The following is a 22745-nucleotide window of genomic DNA, read 5'->3' as shown; positions in this document are numbered from 1 at the left end:
GAATTTGTTTAAAAACTGTCTTTGAAATTGATACTTGAGCAGACCTAAAGATATACAACATTCGTGGGAATATATTCATTTTCACTATTGATACTTTTGCCAATACCGGTAGTCTTAAATTCCTCCATCTGCCACAATCAGCTACTATTTGGACCCATACTCATTTAATATTATTACTATAAAAATCCTTACTATCCGTAGAGAAGCTAATACCCAAATATTTGATATTTTCTTTACATGATATCTTCCCCACCAGGGACATTAATGAAAAAGGTTTAGGGGTTCTTAACGGGAAAATACTAGTTTTCTCCAAATTAATTTTGTAATTAGAAACTTCTGAAAATTCGTTTATAACATTTAATATCTTTTCACTATCAGAAATTGGGGTTGTACAATAAATAATAAGATCATCAGCAAATGCCGACATTAGTAATTTATTCCTATAAAGTATTGGTGCATTATGATACAAATTTTGCTTAATATATAAAAATAGAGGTTCTAAAAAAGGTTAAACAATAAGGGGGACAAAGGGCATCCCTGCCGCGTACCATTTTTAATCTGTATTCTTTTAGAATAACTCATATTAATATATAACGTAGTATACGGATTACTATATAATATTTGTAATATATGAATAAATTCCTGGGGCATATTGAAATAAGGTAACACATCAAACATAAAGTTTATATCCACTCAATCAAATGCTTTCTGAGCATCTATTATAAGGGCATAAATATTAGAGTTGTTTTGTTTAGCATACATCATCATATTATGTAGTGTAAGTGTGTTATCACTAGTTTGTCTAGTTGCCATAAATCCAGCCTGTTCCTTAGAAATTAAATGTATCATAATCTTTTTTAACCTACATACTATAATGGTAGTTAGAATTTTCATATCCACACTTATTAATGCTATTGGCCAGTAATTGTCCGGGCTTAGGGGGTCTGAATTAGCTTTATGTATAAAGATTGTTTTTGACGCATTAAGGTGAGGATCACTAATTCTATTTCTGATTATGTAGTTAAATACATGAGACAATATTTAACCAAAACTATCAGCAAATTCTTTATAAAATTCAACTGCCAAACCATCAGGACCTGGTGACTTATGTACTTTCATATGTTGAATTACATATACTATCTCTTCCGGAGATATAGGTTTAATCAGATCACCTTGCAGACTCTCTTCTAATTTTGGAAAGTTAATTTTTTGCAAGGATCTTTTATTCTGTTTATGTATAGACCTTTCAATTTGACCCTCATATACCTTAGTATAGATTTTTTCAAAAATATCAATAATATCCTCAGTTTTAGAATACACTGTGTCATTACATTGTATTTCCAAAATATGTACAGTTGTTTTCGATTGATTTATAATCCTTGCCAATGCTTTTGATGGTATTTGAACATTATTGGCATATTTCACTAAACACCTATGCTCCTGAAGTGTTAATCTACTATTATGCAGCAAGAAAAGATCCCGTTGACATTTCAACATTTCCTTCTCTGTTTGAGCATTAAAATTCTGAATCAGTTCTTTATCAAGTAGCTTCACTTTTGTTTCTAATTTTTGAATATCATTGTTTTGCATTTTCTTATAATATGAGGCTTTTTGCAAAAGAAATCCTCTAATTTGAGATTTAGCTGCTGCCCATTCAACATCAGGAGTATGTTCCTGAAGCTTCATCCTATCTGTTAAGCCTTTCAGATATTTTACAATTCCATCTATTATATCCTTTTTATTTAACAGATTTGGATTAAGTGACCAATTGTAACCTCTATGCATTCTTGTATCTTTTAAATCTTTAGTAAAACTTAATGAAATTTTCGAGTGATCTGATAGATAACGAGTATGTATAACCACTACTGGTTCCAAATTCATTAATGCTTTGGATATCAAGAAAAAATCTATTCTAGACCACATTTTGTGGCATGGTGAATAGAAGGTATACTTACTTGCATTATTAATATTATGTGCATAACGAAAGGGGTCATATAATTGAAAATCTTCCTTAAAGTCATTTAATGCTATCCCAGCCTGCTTATTAAATGCTCTTTGTAGACAAGACCTATCCAACTTTGGATTTTGATAAGTATTCCTGTCCCCACCCACAATAAAATAATAACCATCATACTGTGTTAAGATTGGATATAATGATGTTATGAAACTTTGTTGGTCATTACATGGTGCATATATATTTAAAAGTTAAAGAGGTTTATCAAGCACATTATCCGATAAAATAACATGACACCATCGCCCATTTTGATCCACTTTAGAGTCTAAAATCTTGTCTTTGTATTGAGTTTTAATAATTATGGCTACTCCAGCACTGTTTGTCTTACCTTCTGATGCCACTACCGCTCTGATTCAGTTCTTTTTCCTAATATCATCCCACTGATCATTTAACAAGTGTGTTTCTTGTAAAAATGCAAACAGTGCTTTGTCCTGTAGCAATATGTGTAGCAACAGCTTCCTCTTTTTCAAGTTCTGGAGCCCTTTAATGTTCCATGAGTTCTTATATCATCTGAAAAAGTATTGACTACTTGCAGTTATGCTTTCAGTTCCTCATCTGATGACCTATATAGTTTTAAATCATCAACAAAAAGAGGATGAGAAGTCTTTACACTTTTTTTGCTTTCTGGGAGCCATATTATAGCCATAACCTAATCTGTTAAGCAGACAGCTTAATGTGTTAAGGGCAAGGCACAAGAGCAGCAGTGAGAGAGAGTCACCCTGGAATATCCCCTTTGGATTTTTATCCCTGAAATAATAATTTGTCCTTTATCATGGCTTAACTGCAAAGTGGCTTACCACTGTTTCATGGTCACTGTGATGTAGTTTATCACTGCAGGGTGTATCTTATACATTTTTAAGTACCCCTTTATCCATGAATGTGGGATACTGTCAAATGCTTTTTTGTAGTGTAGTCATGCCATACTTAGATTCTTCCTCTTTTTACAGTTCTGTATTATAACTTTATTTAACAGCAAATGATCCTTTGTTCCATATGACTTTTTTATTACCCTTTTGTTCCATTGCCATAATTGAGTTTTCTTCTAAATGACTATAACCTCTGTCAGCATCAATTCCAGTGTATAGTTTATATGGAAACAGAAAGCAAGGTATTGCTCTATAGATTTTTAGGGTAGCTTGCACGTTTGCTCTTAAGTAGGAGCATTGTTTTTTCCTATTGTTAGCCAGGCTGGTGTCTGTTTGGGGTGCACATATAAATAGTTCTTATTCATGGCTAAAATCTTCATGCAGATGTTAATACTTTTAGCCAGAAGTTAGGCACTGCATCTGGGCCTGGGGTTTTCCAATTAGAGGATTTTCTTAACTTTGTTTTTATCTATTGATACCATTTCATATCCTATACATTTGAACTTCTTATTATTTCTTTTACTTCTTCTATCCATGTAACATCTTTGCTCTCTGTGCAGCCTTTGCAATTGTCAGAAAAATGCAAATCAGAATTCCCTTCAACTTGCTTGCTCACTCTTAGCTAGGTAAACTTTTTTTTATTATTTTCTCCTTAACCCAATGTACAATGAAACATATCTTAGATCCTCCAGGAAAAATATTTCAAAAACAACTAGATATAGCAACTTGAAACTCACACCTGCCTCTCGACGTCCCCTAATTGCAGGGATAAACTCTCTTCTCTTCCAAATGTTATAGAGTTAATAATCATTTTCCAAAAACACTCTGGTGTTCCCAGTTATTAATACTGTTCCTTTCTGCCAATGTTTTGTCAGAAGCAACTGTTTCTGCTAGTATGATTGCATCATTAATACTATAAATTTTGGCTTCTTTCTTATGGCCAAATTTGGAGCATGCACATGGTGTACCCTTTCATTTAACACATCCTACTGTAGAATACCATTACAGTTTCTTATTTCTAGTCCTTCCATTTTCTGTAATATAGCAGAAAATATGTGGTTTTCATTGCTTGGTATGTCTTCTAATGATACTAGTTTTTGAATCAGTTCTTGAGAAACCTCAGTTTCAGACAAGCTTTCCTTCATTTCAAACTCTAATTTCTGCAGTTTTATAAACTCATCTGCAGAGCTACTTAAGCTTTCTCTATTATTTCTATCCTTTTGTCATTTAACTTTATGTATTCAAGTTTTTCACTTAAATGCATTCAGATGTGTTTTTTCCCTGTAAATTACCAAAAGCAATTGCCTGTACAAAACCTACAACCTGAACTGCGTTTTAATGAACAGCTGCAAGACTCTTTCCCACTAAAATGTTCTTTTCCTTTTTTACTTAATTTTCTCTTACTTTCTCTAGATTTATTCCTTGCTGACATCCAAGTAGTATATTGACTATCCAACAATCACATTTTACTCATGTTGCTAGCTTGTACTGGCTTTTTACTTCTGTTTTCTTTTTCACACTGAGGGGGCTCAAATTAACCTGATCTTCAGACTGCAGCCATCATGGACTCAATGACAGTGCAAATTTTTGAAACAAATTCAGCAATCTCCCCTGAAGGTCAATATTTTTTAAAAAGATAGGCTTTGAATAAAAGAAGATGGTCAGCTGTCAATTAAGTGAAAGAGCATTAATGATGCTTTTCACAATAATTACATAATTTGAGATTATATATAACTTAGTGGCAGAAAAAATGTTTACTTTTAAAATAATGTGATTATTCAGTGGTCTGTAGTGGTGTCTGCAACATTTGATCAGTAAAATACTTATATTACAAAATATTCGGCTAAAACACGTGTGGTGTACAACAAATCTTAAACTAGGAGTTGTAATATGCATTAATTGCTATACCTTTTCATATTCACAGCATTCATATAGCAAATATCCATATGGCATACCCAAACAATGTCATTCTCTATACTCTTGCAATTTGCAAACTATTCATTTTAATCTATTTAACTTATAAAAAAACACTAACAACAAACAAGTCTACAAAAGCTGAGACCACCTCTAGACTCCTTTAGTATTCTCCCTGCTTATTAAAAATGTTGCTCAGGAGCTAACTACATTCATGATACAAGCAACAATGCTTGCTGTCAATAGTAAAGAAAACACTAATAGCATAATTATTGACCAAAATATATGCTGATTTTCAGTTTGAATACTGTCTGAATGTTTCTAAGCTTTGTCATAAAACTGAACAATACCATATGGAACACACTCCTAAGGGAACACTTAGTAGAGTCCACCACTTTGATATTAAAATCATAAATCTGTGAAGCCTATTTTTTTATAATAGTTACTTTACTATTTGTATATATAGCATAGTTATGCCATTATAAGGTTTGTTAGTAATGTAAGAACACTACTGATATGAAAGTTGTTTCAGACTTTCTCCACTGATATTTTCATGGTGAACCAGAAAATGTATCACAAAGTATTTGAATCAGCTCATAATAGGAAAGGTGACTCGGGTTAGCGCCATTCACCAAGAAGCCATTTTTTTCCATCTGTGCTTACAAGTTGCCAGTTCTTACAATGTCCATATGAGCAGATGCCACTATTGACAACATTTACTATGTAGGGAGAAAATTGAAATAAATGTCAAGGTGTTCCTTCCATTTCACACAATCACTGCACACATACTGGGGTGAATTTGGATTCATCAGGCCACCTACTGCATGTCTTTTGTTGGTGGGAACAAACAGAAGTATGCAGAGTAAACTCCACAAAGAAGAAACCTCAACTGAAGTATCAGCTGTTACAAATCTAGCAAGAATAATTACTTTGTTATTTTTCCCCTTTTATAATATATTTAAAAGTACTGCTGCTATATTTTTAAATTATTTATTGTATTTTTCTGCTCTTTATCACTATAAAGGGCCCTGCTTTGCACTTATCTAGCTGCTGTTTTTCTGCATTCTAGTAATTTTAAAAATGTTTGTTTCTATTTTAATACCCTTTAACCCTGTAAAGGGCCTTGCTTTTCAATGACTTTCCTGCTGGTTTCTCTGCATTTTAAGTCATTTTAAATGTATGTGTTTCTAGCTAATTTGTTTGACTATCCTGTTTGAATTCACTTTGGACTAACTGTAGTGTGGTTTACATTAAGAGGGCCTGGGACTGCCTTGTTCGAGAGAGTAGAAGCTGGCCTGGACTGCCTGAGCTGGAAATCACACAGGAAGGCTTTAATTGTTTTTATTGGCTGTATAAATTCATCCAGTTTGTGCGGAGCTGCTCATCATGCAGCATTGACTTGCACTGCCTTGTATGGTAGCAGAAATCTAGAAAAGAAAATTTTCCCGTAGAACTACATCAGAAACTGACCCATTAATTCAGAGATTGTAGAGATAAAGCAACTAGCTTACATGCTGAGGAGCACTGCATCTTAAACTTAGTATTATATTTCCTGGTCTAGTCCTTACTCCCAAAAGCAGTCTTAGATGCCCTATTTTAACTCCCTTGTGCCCCACACCCCTATAGCTCACATGAGAAAGGATCTGACATCATGGATATGCACTTTCCAAAATTTTCAGCAGCCAGTTTGGTGGACATGGTATCTTGAGCCAATGTAGCAATTGTCTCATGTTCACTGACAACCATTTAATCTGGAGGCAAAGCTGTTGCATATAAGCACACAGAATAAAAATCAAGTTCTCATACATGCTGCACCCACCACACATAGTATGCACCTCACACACAGACCAATTTTTGCTGAGGCACTTAAATGTAATAATCCCATAACCCAAAGGCTCTGTACCTACAAAAGTTATTTTCAGCAAACCAAAAAGCACTCAATAAAAGAACTTAAAATTACACATATAGCCACACTCCATGGAGCCTCAGCTAAAAAGCCCTTAAAGCAAGCCAGCACATTACCCAGGATGCTAGTCATAGGAAACTCCATTGTCTGACATACAGATGCCCTACTCACCAGGCTGGACAAAGAGAAAATAACCAGTTGCTTATCAGGAGCTGGGATCCACTATGTTACACATGCACTCATGTCATTGCACCACAGAAACCAATATGACTCAGTTGTAGTCCATATAGGTGAAATGAGCTGCGGTGTACCTCGCTAGACTATATAATGTAAGACATTAGAAGCTCTTAGACTATGTGTTGTACCTCACTAGACCATATGAAGAGAGACATTAGGAGCTCTCAGACTATGTGTCACAAGTTGGTATGTGCCTTGCATTGAGTAACATTGTTCCTTCTCCAGAGATGAAGCTACAAAATGAATAAAAGATGACAGACTTTAATAACTGGCTTAGGTTCTGGTATCATTCCAACAGGATACAATATTTGTCAGTATGGTAGGTTATGGTTAATAAACCATGCTGTTTTGATGAGGATGGTCTGCACCTATTCTATCTAGCCTTTTGAATATTGGCTAAAATATTGTCTTTCCCTATATAGTCTTTTCTAGGTAATGCCAAACTGACAAACCCTACAAAATAGCAAAATCAATCCAGTAGGATCTAAAAGTGTTACTGCTCAATGCCAGGAGAGTTTAAACAAGAAGGTGCACTCTGTCCAAACTCTACACAGTCTAGTGAATGCAGGCATCCCTGCATTTAACAAGGCATGGTATAAAGCCACAGAGAGTACCCCAGCAGTGCAAGCATTAGTGCCTTCCACACATTTAAACCAGAAAATGCACAGATAGGGACTAAAGGTGGAGGTATCTCAATGTACATCTATAACAAGCATTCTTTTATGTTGGTTAAACAGGACGATGTGCTAGATTTTCTCCATGTGGAAATTTCCATAGGCAAAGTCCCATGTCGTATCCTAGCAAGGTATAGATCACTCCCTACATCCCAGGAAACTCATAGCTCATTCTTAAACTTACTGGCGGCACCAACTATTCAAAAAAATACCATATCCATGGAGGACTTTAATTACCTCTATATAATTTGGGAATCCCACATGACCACAAATTTTCAAGCACAGAGATTCATCTACTTTGTAAACCCAAATACCATAGATCAGACAGTGCATATACCCAGTACAGGTACAAATATACTGAACCTGGTACACACAAGTATGGGAGAATGCTGCACCACACCCAGTGTCAATTCTTCTCTGGTATGGTCAGATCACAAAGCGGTGTCTGTTGAAATACAAATCAGTTCTGCAACCTCTGTAAATCCTGAAGCAGTAAGGAAATATTGTAAGGCAAACTAGTTTTACAAAATGATAACCTCTCCAATTTCTAAGTCCATCCAAACCCAGATAACACATCAGTCTATGCAGAACTGTTCACAGAAACTCTGTATAACCATGTCGATGGTAGTATAGAGTCTGTTGTACCTAGCAGAAGTAAGCCCAAAACAAATTAAAAAAACAAACTAACCTGGTGGAATCCAGAATTAAATCAGTTGTACAATATGAGAAAAATGTCACAGCTAAAAATAGGAATAGTAACGCCCAAACAGAAAAAACGCTTTCTCATCAAAATAAATCAACAGCTAAGAGGGATAATTAATTGCAATAAAGTCACTTTTGAGGTAAATATAGCTTCCCAGGTCAAGGTCAACCATACAGTCTTCTTTAGTTATGCCAAAAACCTCAAAGGTATTACACAGCAGTGTGGTGAACTAGTTGTATATGGAGCCACGATCGTGGAGCTGGAAGATGTAGTAAATATACTGTCCAACAAATTCAGTTCCAACTATATCCCTCACACTCTTTCAGCCACTTCCCAGGAAATGCTATCTTAACCCCTCTGTCAATAGGGAGGGGGTCTTAGCTGCACTTTTGAAAGCTGAGAGCATAGCTTTAGGGATTCCAATAATATCCTAGGCTATTTCCTAAATAATCTGAAATATGACCTATCAGGGCCGCTGGAGTCACTATTCAACTATAGCCTCTGAACAGACTTTGTGCCATATAAATGGAGCACTGCAGCACTCACATCTCTCCACAAGGATGGACCATGTGGGAACTACAGACCCATTAATCTGACTGGTCTCATATTAAAAGTCATTGAAAAAATTATAATGAAAATGATTAACAGTGATATAGGAAACCTTCAGACACTGGACCCCACCCAGTTTTGTTTTGTCAAAGGTAGGTCAATGCCTACTAAACCTGGTGGACATCTTTGAGAAGGAAACCAAGGCAATAAACAAGAGCAAAATTGGGCACACTGCCAACCTTGATCTGGCATAGGCATTTGATGCAATACCCGACTCAGGTATTGTAAACAAACTCATAGAATTAGGCATAAATCCATATTTAACATGCTGGATAGCCAGATGGCTCACAGATAGGATCCAGGAATTTAGGATTAGAGAGACCACCTCCACAGAGAGGTTGGTTACTGCCGGAGTCCCTCATTGCTCTGTGCTGGGTCTGCTCATCTCTGACATCTACTTTTCATAAGCCAAGGCCAATGTCAAGGGCCTTTGGCTGTCTAAGTATGCAGATGACTGCAAACTTGGAGTAGTCATAGAATCCCTCCAAAATACTAACATCTTACTGGAAAGTCTAATATAAACAAATTACTGGTGCCAAAGCCATGGCTTACAACTCAATGCTAAGACATGCATAATAGTACCTTTTGGGAAGTTGGCCACTCTGGGAAACTAACCCCATCAATAAAAAACCTCTAAAAGTAGACCCAGTAGTCGAAGATTTGAGAACACATGCAGATAGTAACCTGGCCTTTGACCAACATGTGTCTAAGCTAGTAAGAAAGTCAATCTATATCACTCAACTTATAAGTAAGGACAAGGCATCTAATTCCAGGGAGGTCATTATGTCACTGTATTCAGCCCTCATCAGACCCATCATTAAGTATAATGGTCCTTTCAGTATGTTCCTGACCAAGGACATGCAACAACAGAAATCTACACAGACGTTCCTCACAAAAAGAATACGGGATGTAAATGTGATGTGCTATACAGACTGTCTCAAAGTCCAGTCTCTGTACTCTGTTTCCTACAGACTGCTGAGATGTGCATACAAGGCATTCTTATGGAACTTTTGCACAGTCACAAGACAAACAGCATCAGAACTGCAAGATCTTAGGACCTAAACTTTGCTTACAACATAAATAGGACATGTTGGGGACAGGCATGTATCTCAGAGAATTCCCATTCTCTGGAATAGACATTCCATCCATGTGAAGCAGAGCCCTTCCCTAACCCTATTTAAGCATATCAGATGGTGCAGTGGTGCATCAATAGCGTTGTCACCTCACAGCAAGAGGTTCTCCGGTTCGCTTCTATTCTCAGATGCGGAGCCTTTTGTGCAGAGCCTGCATGTTCTCCCTGCATTTCTGTGGGTTTCCTCTGGGTGTTCCTGCTTCCTCCCACATTAGAAAGGCATGCATCTGGAGCATTTCTCCCTGGGCCTCCACTGAAAATTGGCTTCATTTCAAGTCGGACTTTCCCGGTTAAAAAATGTTAAATAAATAAAATAACTAAAAATAAATAAGCTGGACCAGTGGACAGGAAAGTGAAATTTCACCCTAGGTGTGGCACCTATGTCTCTGATGGACAGATGCCACCTTTACATCTTGTCCTAGCTAACACAGACCATTTAGAATAAACTCTAGGGCTTCATTACTCACAGGATGTACTTGAGTTGCATGGCTAGGCATATAAAGGTCCTAGTGATTGTTACCCTAGTACATACCTATGAATGTAATAGAATGTTTTGCTGTGACATGCGGTTGCTACAGACTGCCACTGCACAGCCCATCTTGTTTTATGAATGTATCATCATCATCATCATCATCATCCCCTTTTTTCCATTTTTTTTCTACATGGGGTCGGGGTATAATTTTAACTGTTGTCAACTCTCTCGATTCAGTGCCACATTCCTGTCTTCTTCAGCACTCATGCCTGACTCTCGCAGATCTGCTTTCACACAATTCATCCACCTCTTTGCTGGATGTCCTCACTTCCTCTTACCATCTTCCTGTCTGTCCCAAATCTTCCTCATCTTATTGTCTTCTGCTTTTCTACACATGTCCAAACCACCGGAATCTGTTCTCTTTGATCTTTTCTGCAATTGGAGCTACTTTGGCTTCTGCTCTTATGTCCTCATTTCTTAGCCTGTCCCACAGTATGCATCCTACCACCCTTCGCAGGCACTTTATTTCCATCACCTCTAACTTCTTCAACTGTTCTGCCTTTACTGCCCAGGTTTCTGTACCATACAGTAGTACTGGTTGCACCACTGTCTTGTACACCTTACTTTTCAGCTTCTTTGGCATTATTCTGTCATAGACTACACCTGATACTCTATGCCAGCTGGATGCAGCCCCTCTGATACTAGCTTTGACCTCTTTATTCAGACTACCCTTCTTATCAACCACCCCTTCCAGATACTTGAAGCTGTTTACCTGTTCGACTGTCTTTCCTTCTATCTCTGTTCTCATCTTCTAATGATTTCCCCAGTTTGCTGCCATTACCACCATCTTATCTGTGCTTAGTTTCATCCCATGTGCCTTCAGATTTTCATTCAGTTCTTCTATCCTCTGCTGAAGTTCTAGCTCAGAGTCTGCCTGTACTGCCACATCATCTGCATACAGCAGCTTTGTTGATCTGTCCCCTCCAACCTGTTTGCTAATGTAGTCCATCACCAGTATGAACAGCAGTGGGCTCAGAGCTGAACCCTGATGTACACCCACTCCAACTGGGAATCCCTCTGTGAGGCCGAACACTGTTCGTACTTGGGTCACTGGGTCCTTGTACATAGCCTGCACTAATGCTACCAATGTTTCCGGGACTTCAAACTACTGCAGTACTGCCCAGATTAGCTTTCTTGGGACCTTGTCATATGCTTTCTCCAAGTCTAGGAATGCCCAGTTGGACTGTCTCCTCATCTCCAGCTTCTTCTCAAGTATCTGTCTCAATGCAAACATCGGGTCAATAATGCTGCATCCTGATCTGAATCCAAACTGCTCACCTCCCATCTTACATTCTACTACTCTGCATATCCAATTATCAATCACCCTCTCCAGAACTTTCATGCAATGTAGTAGGAGTTTGATCCCTCTGTACTGCCCACAGTATGAATGTATCTTATTTGAAAACAATGCTGATGATATTAAAAGAAGGCGGGTATGTATGCATTAGGTTTGTGAAGCATGAAAGCATATGAACTCAAAACAAACAGCTCACATTTACTTTAAGCCAAATAATTGCCTTCCTTTAGGTAAAAACATCTAAGCATAAAAAGAAAACTAAGTTAGGGACCTTAGAACTATTACTTATGGCAAATAGGCAACATTACTGACTGCTAAAGAGATGTGGAGTATCAAGGATAGTTGAAATAAAGGAACCATAATATCAGTATGGATGGGTCCAAGTCTGTGAGGCTGCATCTATATTGAAATATCATCTGATACAAAAATATGCTTGGAAAAAAAAATTGTAGACAACTGGTGGCTATCAGCAAAAACGTTTTGTTCTGCTGAAATTACAAGGTCTGTATCTACAGTCCTAAGAACAATTAAGAGCAGGGTTAGCAAATACATAGTTGTGGTCTGATAGTGCCCCCATATTCTGAAGTGTAGCAGTCTTAACAAATATGCCTAGAGCTGATGATTTTGGGGCTATATGAGGGTGAACCATCCTATAAAGATATTTATAAGACATAATACTGAGTTTCAGAATCACTGATTTTCTGTTTTAATTAGATTTTGCTTTTTGAATTCTAAGGACTTGCCATATGACTTCTGGTTCTGTGGAAAGGGATCATTATAGCTGGAAAATATAAACCTACAAAACTAACACAGTGTGGATTTAAGAGTTCTTTCTTCACTGACAGAACTAGAAGAATGCTTTTCGCTGTGTTTACATCATGGACAGGATACTTATCCGACAATAGAAATAGGATTCAAGGAAAAGCATTCCTCATGCAAAGAAATAGTATGTAGCCTCACTCCATTCACCCTCACTAACGGTTGGACTCACTTCTCTCCCCTACACTACCCCATTTCCACCCACCCCATATAATTTCCTTTACACCTAAGCTCCTGTATTCCCCTCTCTTAAACTCCACTCTGTCCTCTCACCTGGTCCAGTCACAATTAGTCACACTTCCACACCTACATAATTAACTAGGCCCCCATTAGCTCCACTTAAAACCTCTCTGCCTTTTCTAACTCCAGCACTTGCAGTGTTCCCTAATTTTTCCATGAATGTAAATTAATACCTTTTCTGCCAGTCATCTGCCACCTTTGCTTTAAAACTACTGAACTACTTCACTAATATGGCACACACGATCCACACATTCTTCTATTTGCCTCCCTTACTACTTTTTACTTTCTAACTTCCTATAATATCCAACAAACATCTGAATACCTAGCTCCAAGATATACTACTCCTAATGTCTTCCCACATTCACTTCATTCTTTCATAAACTATTCTTCCATCTCTCCTACTAATACTGTCCTTTCTAAAATCAGAATTCATCCTACCACTGCAAACTATACAAAAAGTAAAATAAAGTACATCTTCTACTACCCTTCTCTCTATAATGTCTACTTCCTCTCAAAATCTCTATTATTATCAAGTGATATTCATCCATATCCAGGCCCAAGCCCTCCTCCCCCCACCAACAACTCTACTTCCCTACACACAGGACACATTACCCTTCCAAAAATATATATCTTTTTATTCAATGAATACTATAAGTCTATTAAATAAGGTCAGTGAATTTCATGCTTGGATGACAAATCACTCCCCAGATATTATCACCCTCACAGAAACATGGCTAAAGCCTCAAAATCCTGATAGAGACATTCTTTCTCCTGGATATAATATGCTAAAACCTGACTGACAAAAGAAAAAATGGGGAGGAATGGCCATTGCCTACTCCAACCACCTTACTCTTACATCTCTAGACACATCAATCCCATCCTTCCTACCTACTGAAATCCTGACTGCTAGCTTTAAACTTAACAGTTATATTACAATCACTGTAGCAGCTATTTTTATTCCTCCAGGGGGCAGCATTCCCTTACTGGAAAGCATTCTGTCCTACCTTTCTCAACACATAGATCTTGAAATCATCCTCCTTGGAGATGTTAATATAAACTGGCTCGTCAAACTCTAACTTATCTATTAACTTTCATGGCTTTATACAACTTATCCATACACCCACCCGTGCTAACAAATCTCACAACTCTGATTCTCTTATTGACTGGACTATGTAACCCTACTTGACCCCCTAAGTGATCGCTGCCCAGTAAAAGTTCTTAGTTTCACTCCACAGTTCCCTAGGCCACATAGATACATTACATGTCACAAGCTGTCAAACTTTCACCCAGAAATTTTTAATTGGTCTTTTCTGACTCAAATACCTCTAGATAAAGCAGGACACTCATTTAACCCAACCTTCCTAAATATTCTTAACTCACTTGTACCCATCTGCCCAGTACATATTAAATCTAATATTTGCCCCAGGTTAACTAATGCTACCCACACCTTAATGAAAATCAGAGATAGAATGTGGAAAACATGGGTAAAAACTAAGCTCCTCATCCACTTACAAAAATATAAAGAAATTAGAAACCTGACAAAAAGACACATGAATAAAGACAAATAGGATTTCTATTATAACCCACCAACTGCTCAAAAATCATATCCTACAAAATGTTGGCATGACTTAATCAAATACTGCATCCTGGTAACCCATCTCCTAACACCTACCCAACAAACATACCACAAGAAACTGAAGCCATTTTCAGTTCTTACTTCATTGAATCCATTAGGAAGATGTTACTTCCTGACTCCTACTACTAACACTATAAATTCTTCCAACCTCACTCCTACTCTAAACCCTCCTTCAATGTTTTCCCTTAAACCTGTACCCACCAGCTACATTAAATCTCAACTCTGCAAACTAAAACCTTGTTCTTCATCTGCAGACAGTATACCTCCCTACTTACTTCAGGTAGAAGCAGACTCTCTAGTTATCCCAGTATGTATTCTGATTAACCCTTCCATCTCTGAATCTAAAGTTCCCTCTATTTGCAAAGAATTCTGCACTCTGCACTCTGCCTATACATAAATGAGGTAACTCCACTGAAATCTTCAACTTCATACCTATAGCTATCCTCTCAACTCTTTCAAAAATCTTAGACAAATGCATACACAAGCAAGTCATGCAATGCTTATTGCAAGAAAATCTACTCATTGCCGAACAACATGGCTTTCACCCAAAACACAGCACAACTACCCCCCCCCCCAGAACAAAGAACAAGTCCATTTAAAACCAGTGACAACTAAGGTAGTAAAAACAAAAAATAAAAAAATGGCACCAGACTGAAAACAACATGTCAACTTAGCATGCCAAAAAACGTTATTTAATGCTTTCATCCAGAGACCTAAGAAGTCTTAGGATGAAAGCATGAAATAAAGTTTTTTGGTACACTAAGTTGACCTTTTGTTTTCAGCCTGGTGTCAGTTTTTATTTTTGTTTTTGTTTTTGCAACTACTCCCCTCCTGTCCTTCATCAACACTATTTCTGTAGCCAAATATAACAATAAACTTGTCCTTCTGTAGCCATAGATAACAATTAAACTTGTCTCATGTTTATTCCTAGATCTTTCTAAGGTTTTTGATACAGTCTCCCACTCTCTCCTTCTGAACAAATTGACTAACCTTAATTTCTCTACCACTACTGTTGCCTGGTTTTCTAGCTATCTCTCTGATCTACAGCAATCAGTGAATTGGCTCTCTGTTCTCTCCCTCTCTGTTAAAACGGGTGTTCCACAAGGTTCAGTTCTTGGTTCATTACTTTTAAGCATCTTCACTAACCTACTCTACATTTCCTGCCCTCAGGCATCCCTTGTCCAATACGCTGATGACTCCACAGATATCCCTATTGCAGACACTCCCTCTGATCTTATATCAGTTACTCAGTCTTCCTTTAACTCTGTTGAAACCTGGCTCTCCAACAACTTGTTTATACTAAATCCTAAAAAAATAATTTAAAAAAATGGTTACATTTTCTTCCCAAAAACCTAAACCACCTTAAATCCACATTTCCATACTTTCTCTTAACAGCACACTTATCATTGTTGAAACCTCCATAAAACTTCTAGGCGTCATAATTGATGACCAACTGAAATTTGAATTACTCACCAAAATCTTGGCCTCTTATACAGAAATAAGAAATTCCTCACTAACAAAGCAAAATTATCCCTCTCCCATGCTTATCTGCTGCCAAGCCTATTGTACACCTCTTAGATCCTCACAAATCTCAATTCGTCACTCTGAACTAAGTTAGAATCTACCTATAAGAAAATAGCCAGATTTTCAGCAAAACAAAATTATAAATCCCATCACTGTCTCTCACTAAAAAAACTTAAACTATCTAGAATTTCCCCATCAGCTTCTCCTCTCTCAGCTTATGATTATCCATTCCATATTGTATCAGTCATCATACTGTCCCAGCCTATCTCCCGTAGTCTCCTTCTATACTCCATATAGTACTCTTAAAAGCTCAGACCAAGACCTACTACAAATCCATAAACCCAAGAACAAAATTGGTTGCAACATCTACAGCTACTATCCAACCATATCTTGGAGCAAACTACCACTAGAAATTAGGTTTCTAAAAGAACCTCAAAGAATTTAAATCAGCCGCTAAAGAATACCTTAAAAGTCACTGGTCTTGCCACTGTATTTACCCTCCATAATCTGTCTTCCTATCTTAGCACAACCCACTGCCTGCCTGTCTTTGGTGCTAATTTCTGTATATCTGTTAGCTCTTTAGCCACCTTATGTACATATTTTACTCTTCACCCAATCTAAACATATACTTATCTCATATCACTTATATTAACCTGACTTACTGTACCTTCCTTAGCTAAGCTATTTTTTAAACAAAACTTATGATGATGACAACCTAAACTCTTTCAAAAAACTTTTTTTATTGTTTTTATTATCAATTTGAAATGTTATATGTTTTATACTTGTATTACTCTTATTACTTTTATTGTTAACTTGTGGAGCTTTTCTCCCTGTACCTCTGCTGAAAAACGGCTATCAGCTCAGATGGAAAATCCCAGTCAAGAAATGTAAAATAAATAAATAAAAATAAATACATTTATTTATTTGCTTTTGTTAACCAGGAAAGTCCACTGGGCTGAAATGAGACCATTTTCAGTGAGGGCCCAGGGAGAAAAGCTCCAAAAAATCAAAAAAAAAATGTACATAATTAATAGATTATTTAGAGTTAACAGCATTTAACAATATACAAGAGTAGTAACAGCATTTAACAATATAAAATAGAATAATATAGAAGTCAGAAGTGACACAGTAACATAGGCAATGTATAGCAACATTTTGTGGAAGACTTGGGTGCTTGGCAGGTATTCAATAGATCAGACAGATAATGATAATCTGCACTTCCACAATTTTTACACACCATGTGAAGCAAGGTGAGGCACACTGTGCTGTGATTGAGGGTGAATGCACAATAGGGAGAGTGAAGAAGAGTGTAAGAGTGTGGGTATCTGAGAGATGAGTCAGGTAAGTAATCAGGTGACTGAGGAACTGGGAATGGTGCAGGGCATAGCCAATGAGATGAGAGATGTTGGTAGAGTGATTTTTTGAATGACGGGGCATTGGCTTACAGGGAGTTTATGTCTCTTAACTTGGATAAGTGATTGATTTTCAGATCTTAGCAAATGGTTTGGTTGATAAAGAGTCAGAAGTGAAGCCAGGGCTGGGCATTTGGAGGAATTATAGATGAATTTGTGTGCTGTGGCTAGTTGTATTAGGTTAGGTGTTATGGGAGTTCTAGCCAGTTCAGGGATTGTATTGAGTGACAGTGGTGGGAGGAATATTTTGCTCTAGTAACGAATTTAGCAATTTTGTTATAGCAGCTCTCCATTTTATTATTTAATGACGATTGGATGTTTGTCAGAATGGGAGCATGATAGAGGAGAGAAGGTAGGAGAAAGGTTTGGGCAAGTATTTTTCTAGTAGAGTAGTTTCAAAAGTGTTTATGTCGGTAGAGGGTACCGAGTTTTTGGTGTGTTTTTTGATGGTGTTGTGGATGTGTTGGTGAAAAGTTAAGTTGTCATCTAAGGTTATGCCAAATGACATAGTATGGGAAACTACCTCTAAGGCAGTCTTGTTGGAGGAGAAAATGATAAAATCTAATTTATTAATGGTGGTACATTTTTTGGGGGGTAAAGAGCAAGAGTTTTGTTTTATTTGGGTTGAGGGCGAGGTGATTATTTGTCATTCAGGTTTTGGTAATAGAGAAAGCATTCTGGGTGATGGTTAGAAGTTCATTTTCAGAGTTACCAGAGAAGATAATAGTAGAATCATCCGCGTATTGAAATACAGATACATGAAAGAGAATGGAGTGAAAGTCATTAATAAAAATACCGAACAGGAGGGGACCTAAGGTGTATCCTTGGGGAACTCCGGTAGAAGTAATGAGAAAAGGAGAGAAAGAGTACAACCATTTGGTGGACTGTTGTCTGTTTGAGAGGTAACTGGTGAACCAGTTAAGGATAAGTGTGGACAAGCCAAGGTGTGAGAGCTTAGAAAGGAAGAGATGATGGGAGATCATGCTGAAAGCTTTAGAGAGATCAAGAAAGATTGCGGAGACAAGTTTACCATCATTGCGGCTGTGGTTAACAGTGTCTAGGAAGGATAGGTGAGCAGTTATAGTACTATGGCCAGGGCGGAATCCATGCTGAGTTATGGAAAGTAATTGGTTTTGGGATAGGTAATCCATGAGTTGAATTTGAATAAATTTTTCCATTATTTTAGAAATAGGAGATAGAATGGCTATAGGGTTGAAATTTGAGATGTCTGAATTATTACCACCTTTATGTAAGTGTATGATATACGCTTTCTTCCAAATGGATGGTACATAGGCTTCTTGGATAGATCTATTTCTGAGAATGCTTATGGGGTAGCCATTGGATTTGGCAGACATTTGAAGGTATTCTGGGCATAAACTGTCTGGGGTGGTACTACCAGGTTTGAGTTTTAGCAGGAGTTTAGAAATAGTGGAAATGGGAATGTGAGAGAAGGAGAAAGACTGGTGGGAAGGCTTTTCTGGCATATGGTTTATAGAAGTGGGGTTGCTGTTGTGAGTAGCTATAGGAAAGGTGGAAGCAAGTTTGGATATAGTGTCTATGAAGTAGGAGTTGAAAAGAGTAGCTAGTTCAGCAGGGGTTCTGTCAGGGTTTGGGCAAGGATTGCTTTTAGTGCCAGGGTTTAATAGAGTGGAGACTGAATTCGAGAACTGTTTTGGGTTATAGTTGTGTTTGTTTTGGAGATGGTAGTAGTACTGTTTTTATCATTCATAACTAGAAACTTTACTTGATTGTGGAGTTGTTTGAAAAGCTGGAGCTCTATGGGGTTTTTACTATTATGCCATTTTTTCCATGCTTGGACTCTGGTATTCATAATTTGTTTTGTGTCTCTAGAAAGCCAAATTGCATGATTTGCTTTGATTCTCTTATTCCGGAGGGGAGCCATTCTATTGAGTATACTGAGGAAAGTTGAATTGAAAAATTCAACTGCCTCATCTAGAGAATTGAAAAATTCAACTGCTTCATCTAGAGGCAAATACTTTAGAATGCTCCAATTGATTTTGCTTAATGTTTCATTGAAGCTTATGGGGTTGAAATTAGTTAGCTGTCTAGAGGGTCTGTTCTAGTGCTCATGTAAGGTTGAAGAGATGGCATTTGTTATACAGGCGGGCAGATAGTCGCTGATATTTCAGGGTAGAGTTCCTGCAGATGTAATTTTGTTGTGATCGGACACTAAGACCCAGTCAAGTAAAGTGCCTATGTTAAGAGTTATTGCTAGGCTTGGTTATGGTAGTATTGAGCTGAGTGAAGTTATACAGGTTGATGGAAGCATTTGGAAAAGGATTTTTATGGTCTAGCCAATTTATGTTGACATCCCCTAGGATTATAGTTTCACTGTGGATATTATTTGAGGTTCAGGCTAGTATTTCTTCTAAGACAGAAACATTGTTGCCGGGTGGGATGTAAATGGCTATCAGGCACAGACTTTTAAAATAATTTAGTTTTAGATGTGCAATGATGAGTTCAGCTGCAGCGGATTGGGGAATGGAGTTTGGGTAAGGAATTATGGTGAAAGAGTTAGGATAAAGAAGAGCAACTCCTCCCCCTTTCTTGTGGAATCTGTCAGACCTTATGCAGGAGAAACCTGGAGAGAGGAACTCTGTGTTTTTTATATATGGTTTTAGCCATGTCTCAGTTATGGCAATTATGTTGGGTCTGGAATGTGCTATCCAAGCATGGAATACTGGAATTTTGTTTCTGATACTTTGTATATTAATGGTAGTGAGCTTTAGGGATTTATGAGGTTTGGGAAGTGGGAAGGTAGTTGGAGTGGGTCCTCAGTTGGAGTGGATGTCTCCCCATTGGGGAAGTGTGGATGTACTGTTTGAATAGTGTTGTTGAAGCAGTTTATACTTAGAGTTGAACTGAGTTATGAAGTGTGTAGTTTGTAGTGTTAGCTGTGTATGTGATAGGAGTGTATGTCTGAAGAATAATAATGTGTTAATGGAATAAAGACTAGGAGATATTGTGGAATAGGAGTTGTGTTTAGGAAGATGAATAGTTGTACAAGAGGTGGGTTTTGGTACTGATTGATTAGGATGTAATGGTGTAAGATGTAGAAGTAGTATGAGACATAGTGAGAAAAAAGAAGTGGTAACACAGTGACGTGTATTAGTGACACTGGTGAATGTTTGGTGAATATAGAAGTACCAGAATAGGATCTGGGAGAGAAAGGGTTCGGAGTATTGAGTTGAAGCTGGTTGTACTACAGTTGAAAAAAGTGTTTGTTAACTGAGGTAGGTGGGATGGGTTAACAGCATGATGTTTATGTTGATTGAGTATTTGAGTGTGGGATGGGCTTAGAGTGGGATGTGTGTTGATTGGTTGCTAAGTATATATGTAATTGATATGGGGTGGGTGGGAATGGGGGTAGGGTAGGGGAGTGAAGTGAGCCCAAGCAAAACGAGGGGGAACAGAGCGGGAAGGCCTGACTCGACTTACAAGGTGGGACAAGAGAAACAATCAGTAAGGTAGGCTGAAGATGTATATATAGATATAGATAGATAGCAACACCCAATACCTCCTATTTGCATATACAGTGCATTGTACAGAACATTCCAATAAAGAATTTTAAATATAAATAACATGTGAATGAGGCTGAAAGTGAAATGGTTATTTAAAGCTAGCTTTTAAAAACATTCCTGTTTACTTGTATGCTGCTTTAACTCCTCTTTTGACTTAGGTGGAGCTGTTCTAATAATTGAAACTTTCCTAAATGAAGACAAAAGTGGGCCTGTTCAAAGTCAGCTGTACTCTCTTGTGATGCAGGTTGCCACAGTTGGAAAACAGAGGACACTATCTGAGCATAGCAAACTGCTTATAATGGCTGGATTTCAGAACATTGAGACAAGAAGAACTGGAAAGCTGTATGATGCCATTCTAGCTAGAAAACCAATAGAAACTGGACCATGTTGAATATGTGAGTTTATTAATTTAACACAGAGATGATTCAGTTCAGTTGTAATGCTTCTTGAATGTGGGATAGTAGTACAGATGAACAGGGACACAAGTGAAACAATAATTTAGATTTTAAAATGCCAATCCAGTGAAGAAATGCTGCAAAAGAATAGAAACGTTATGTAATGTAGAGCACTTTGTAAATATTATTATCATACCTGTTTTGTGTTTGATCCTTTTTTATTTTTGCAGTTTGCAACCACACTATAGTGTCTGGTTTGCAATTGATGGCTATCTTTTGTAAAGCCATGTTAATTACTGATAATGCATTATTCAAGGACTTAAAAGTTAATGATATATAGAACTGTATAAGATCTGTCATTAAACAGTAATCTTCATATTTTTTTTTTACTTTTTTCAGAGTGCTATTCACTTTTTATATGAGTGATAAAGTTGCAAAAGCACTGAGTCTGATAAGAAAGCACTTTAGCTAATCTGCAAAATATTACCTTTCTATTAATAGTTCTGAAAAAAGATCAGCAGACTGCATTGCTAATCTGAAACTTACCATTTGCTTCACTGATGGATAAAAATCAAGAACACTTCTGTGCTTATTATACTTAGTATAACAATTCTGTTCATTAAAGAATTATATTTACTTGACAAATCATTAGTAAATAAACTGTTATTTCCTTGCTTTGGTCAATCAAATAAAATTTTGTGTTTTCTGTTGTTTAACACCTGAGGCAGGAAATATTGAACTGCATTGGAATAACTGAAAATGTGTTGAAGATACTGCTGCATGCAAAATAAACAGACCATATGGAAAGAATGTCATCTGGCTATCTAACTTACCTGATGCATTTCTTTATCTAATAATTTTTTGAGACTTTGTGAATCTATAACTGTTCGGACATATTTCTTTCCTCTGATTATTATCTTTATTTTTCTATTTTGACTTCTATGCCTATTTCAAACTCTGCCTTGGGTTTAATTACACAACATCCACAATTTCACCATTTCAATCATTTGTGCTGCCTGGAAATATATATTGGGGATGTAATGAAAGCATCTTAACAGGACTGATCTGCGATAAATAGCATGACCGAGGTAGCACAATGTGGCCTGAAGGCAATTCGGTATACATGACTGATCACATGGCATGGACATGTTTAGGAAAGTGCTGTATAATGAAGTCATACATTAAATAAAAAGGCAGTCACATACAAGTGAATGGGCCATGCTATGAGTGGACATATGACCTAATGACATTGGTATACAGGTAGAGTACCCAACATGATGTATGCTCACAAGC

The 22745-nt window shown here is 37.2% G+C and overlaps 1 protein-coding gene across 1 annotated transcript in view; it reads left to right on the top strand.

Annotated features, from left to right (window-relative positions):
- The window catches only part of LOC122802727 (acetylserotonin O-methyltransferase-like), a 301004-nt gene extending 278742 nt beyond the window's left edge, over nucleotides 1-22262 (top strand). Inside the window, exon 8 of the mRNA XM_044072489.1 lies at nucleotides 21216-22262. Coding sequence (XP_043928424.1) covers nucleotides 21216-21448 — 233 coding nt within the window. The 3' untranslated portion in view covers nucleotides 21449-22262. The remainder of the gene's footprint in view (nucleotides 1-21215) is intronic.
- The last annotated feature ends 483 nt before the right edge of the window (nucleotides 22263-22745 follow it).

The sequence above is a fragment of the Protopterus annectens genome, chromosome 5.part0 (genome assembly GCF_019279795.1).
Source record: "Protopterus annectens isolate FY-2018-M chromosome 5.part0, PAN1.0, whole genome shotgun sequence".
NCBI classification, from domain to species: domain Eukaryota; kingdom Metazoa; phylum Chordata; order Ceratodontiformes; family Protopteridae; genus Protopterus; species Protopterus annectens.
Note: the sequence above shows the minus strand (reverse complement) of the source record. Positions and strands in the feature narration are given on the sequence as shown.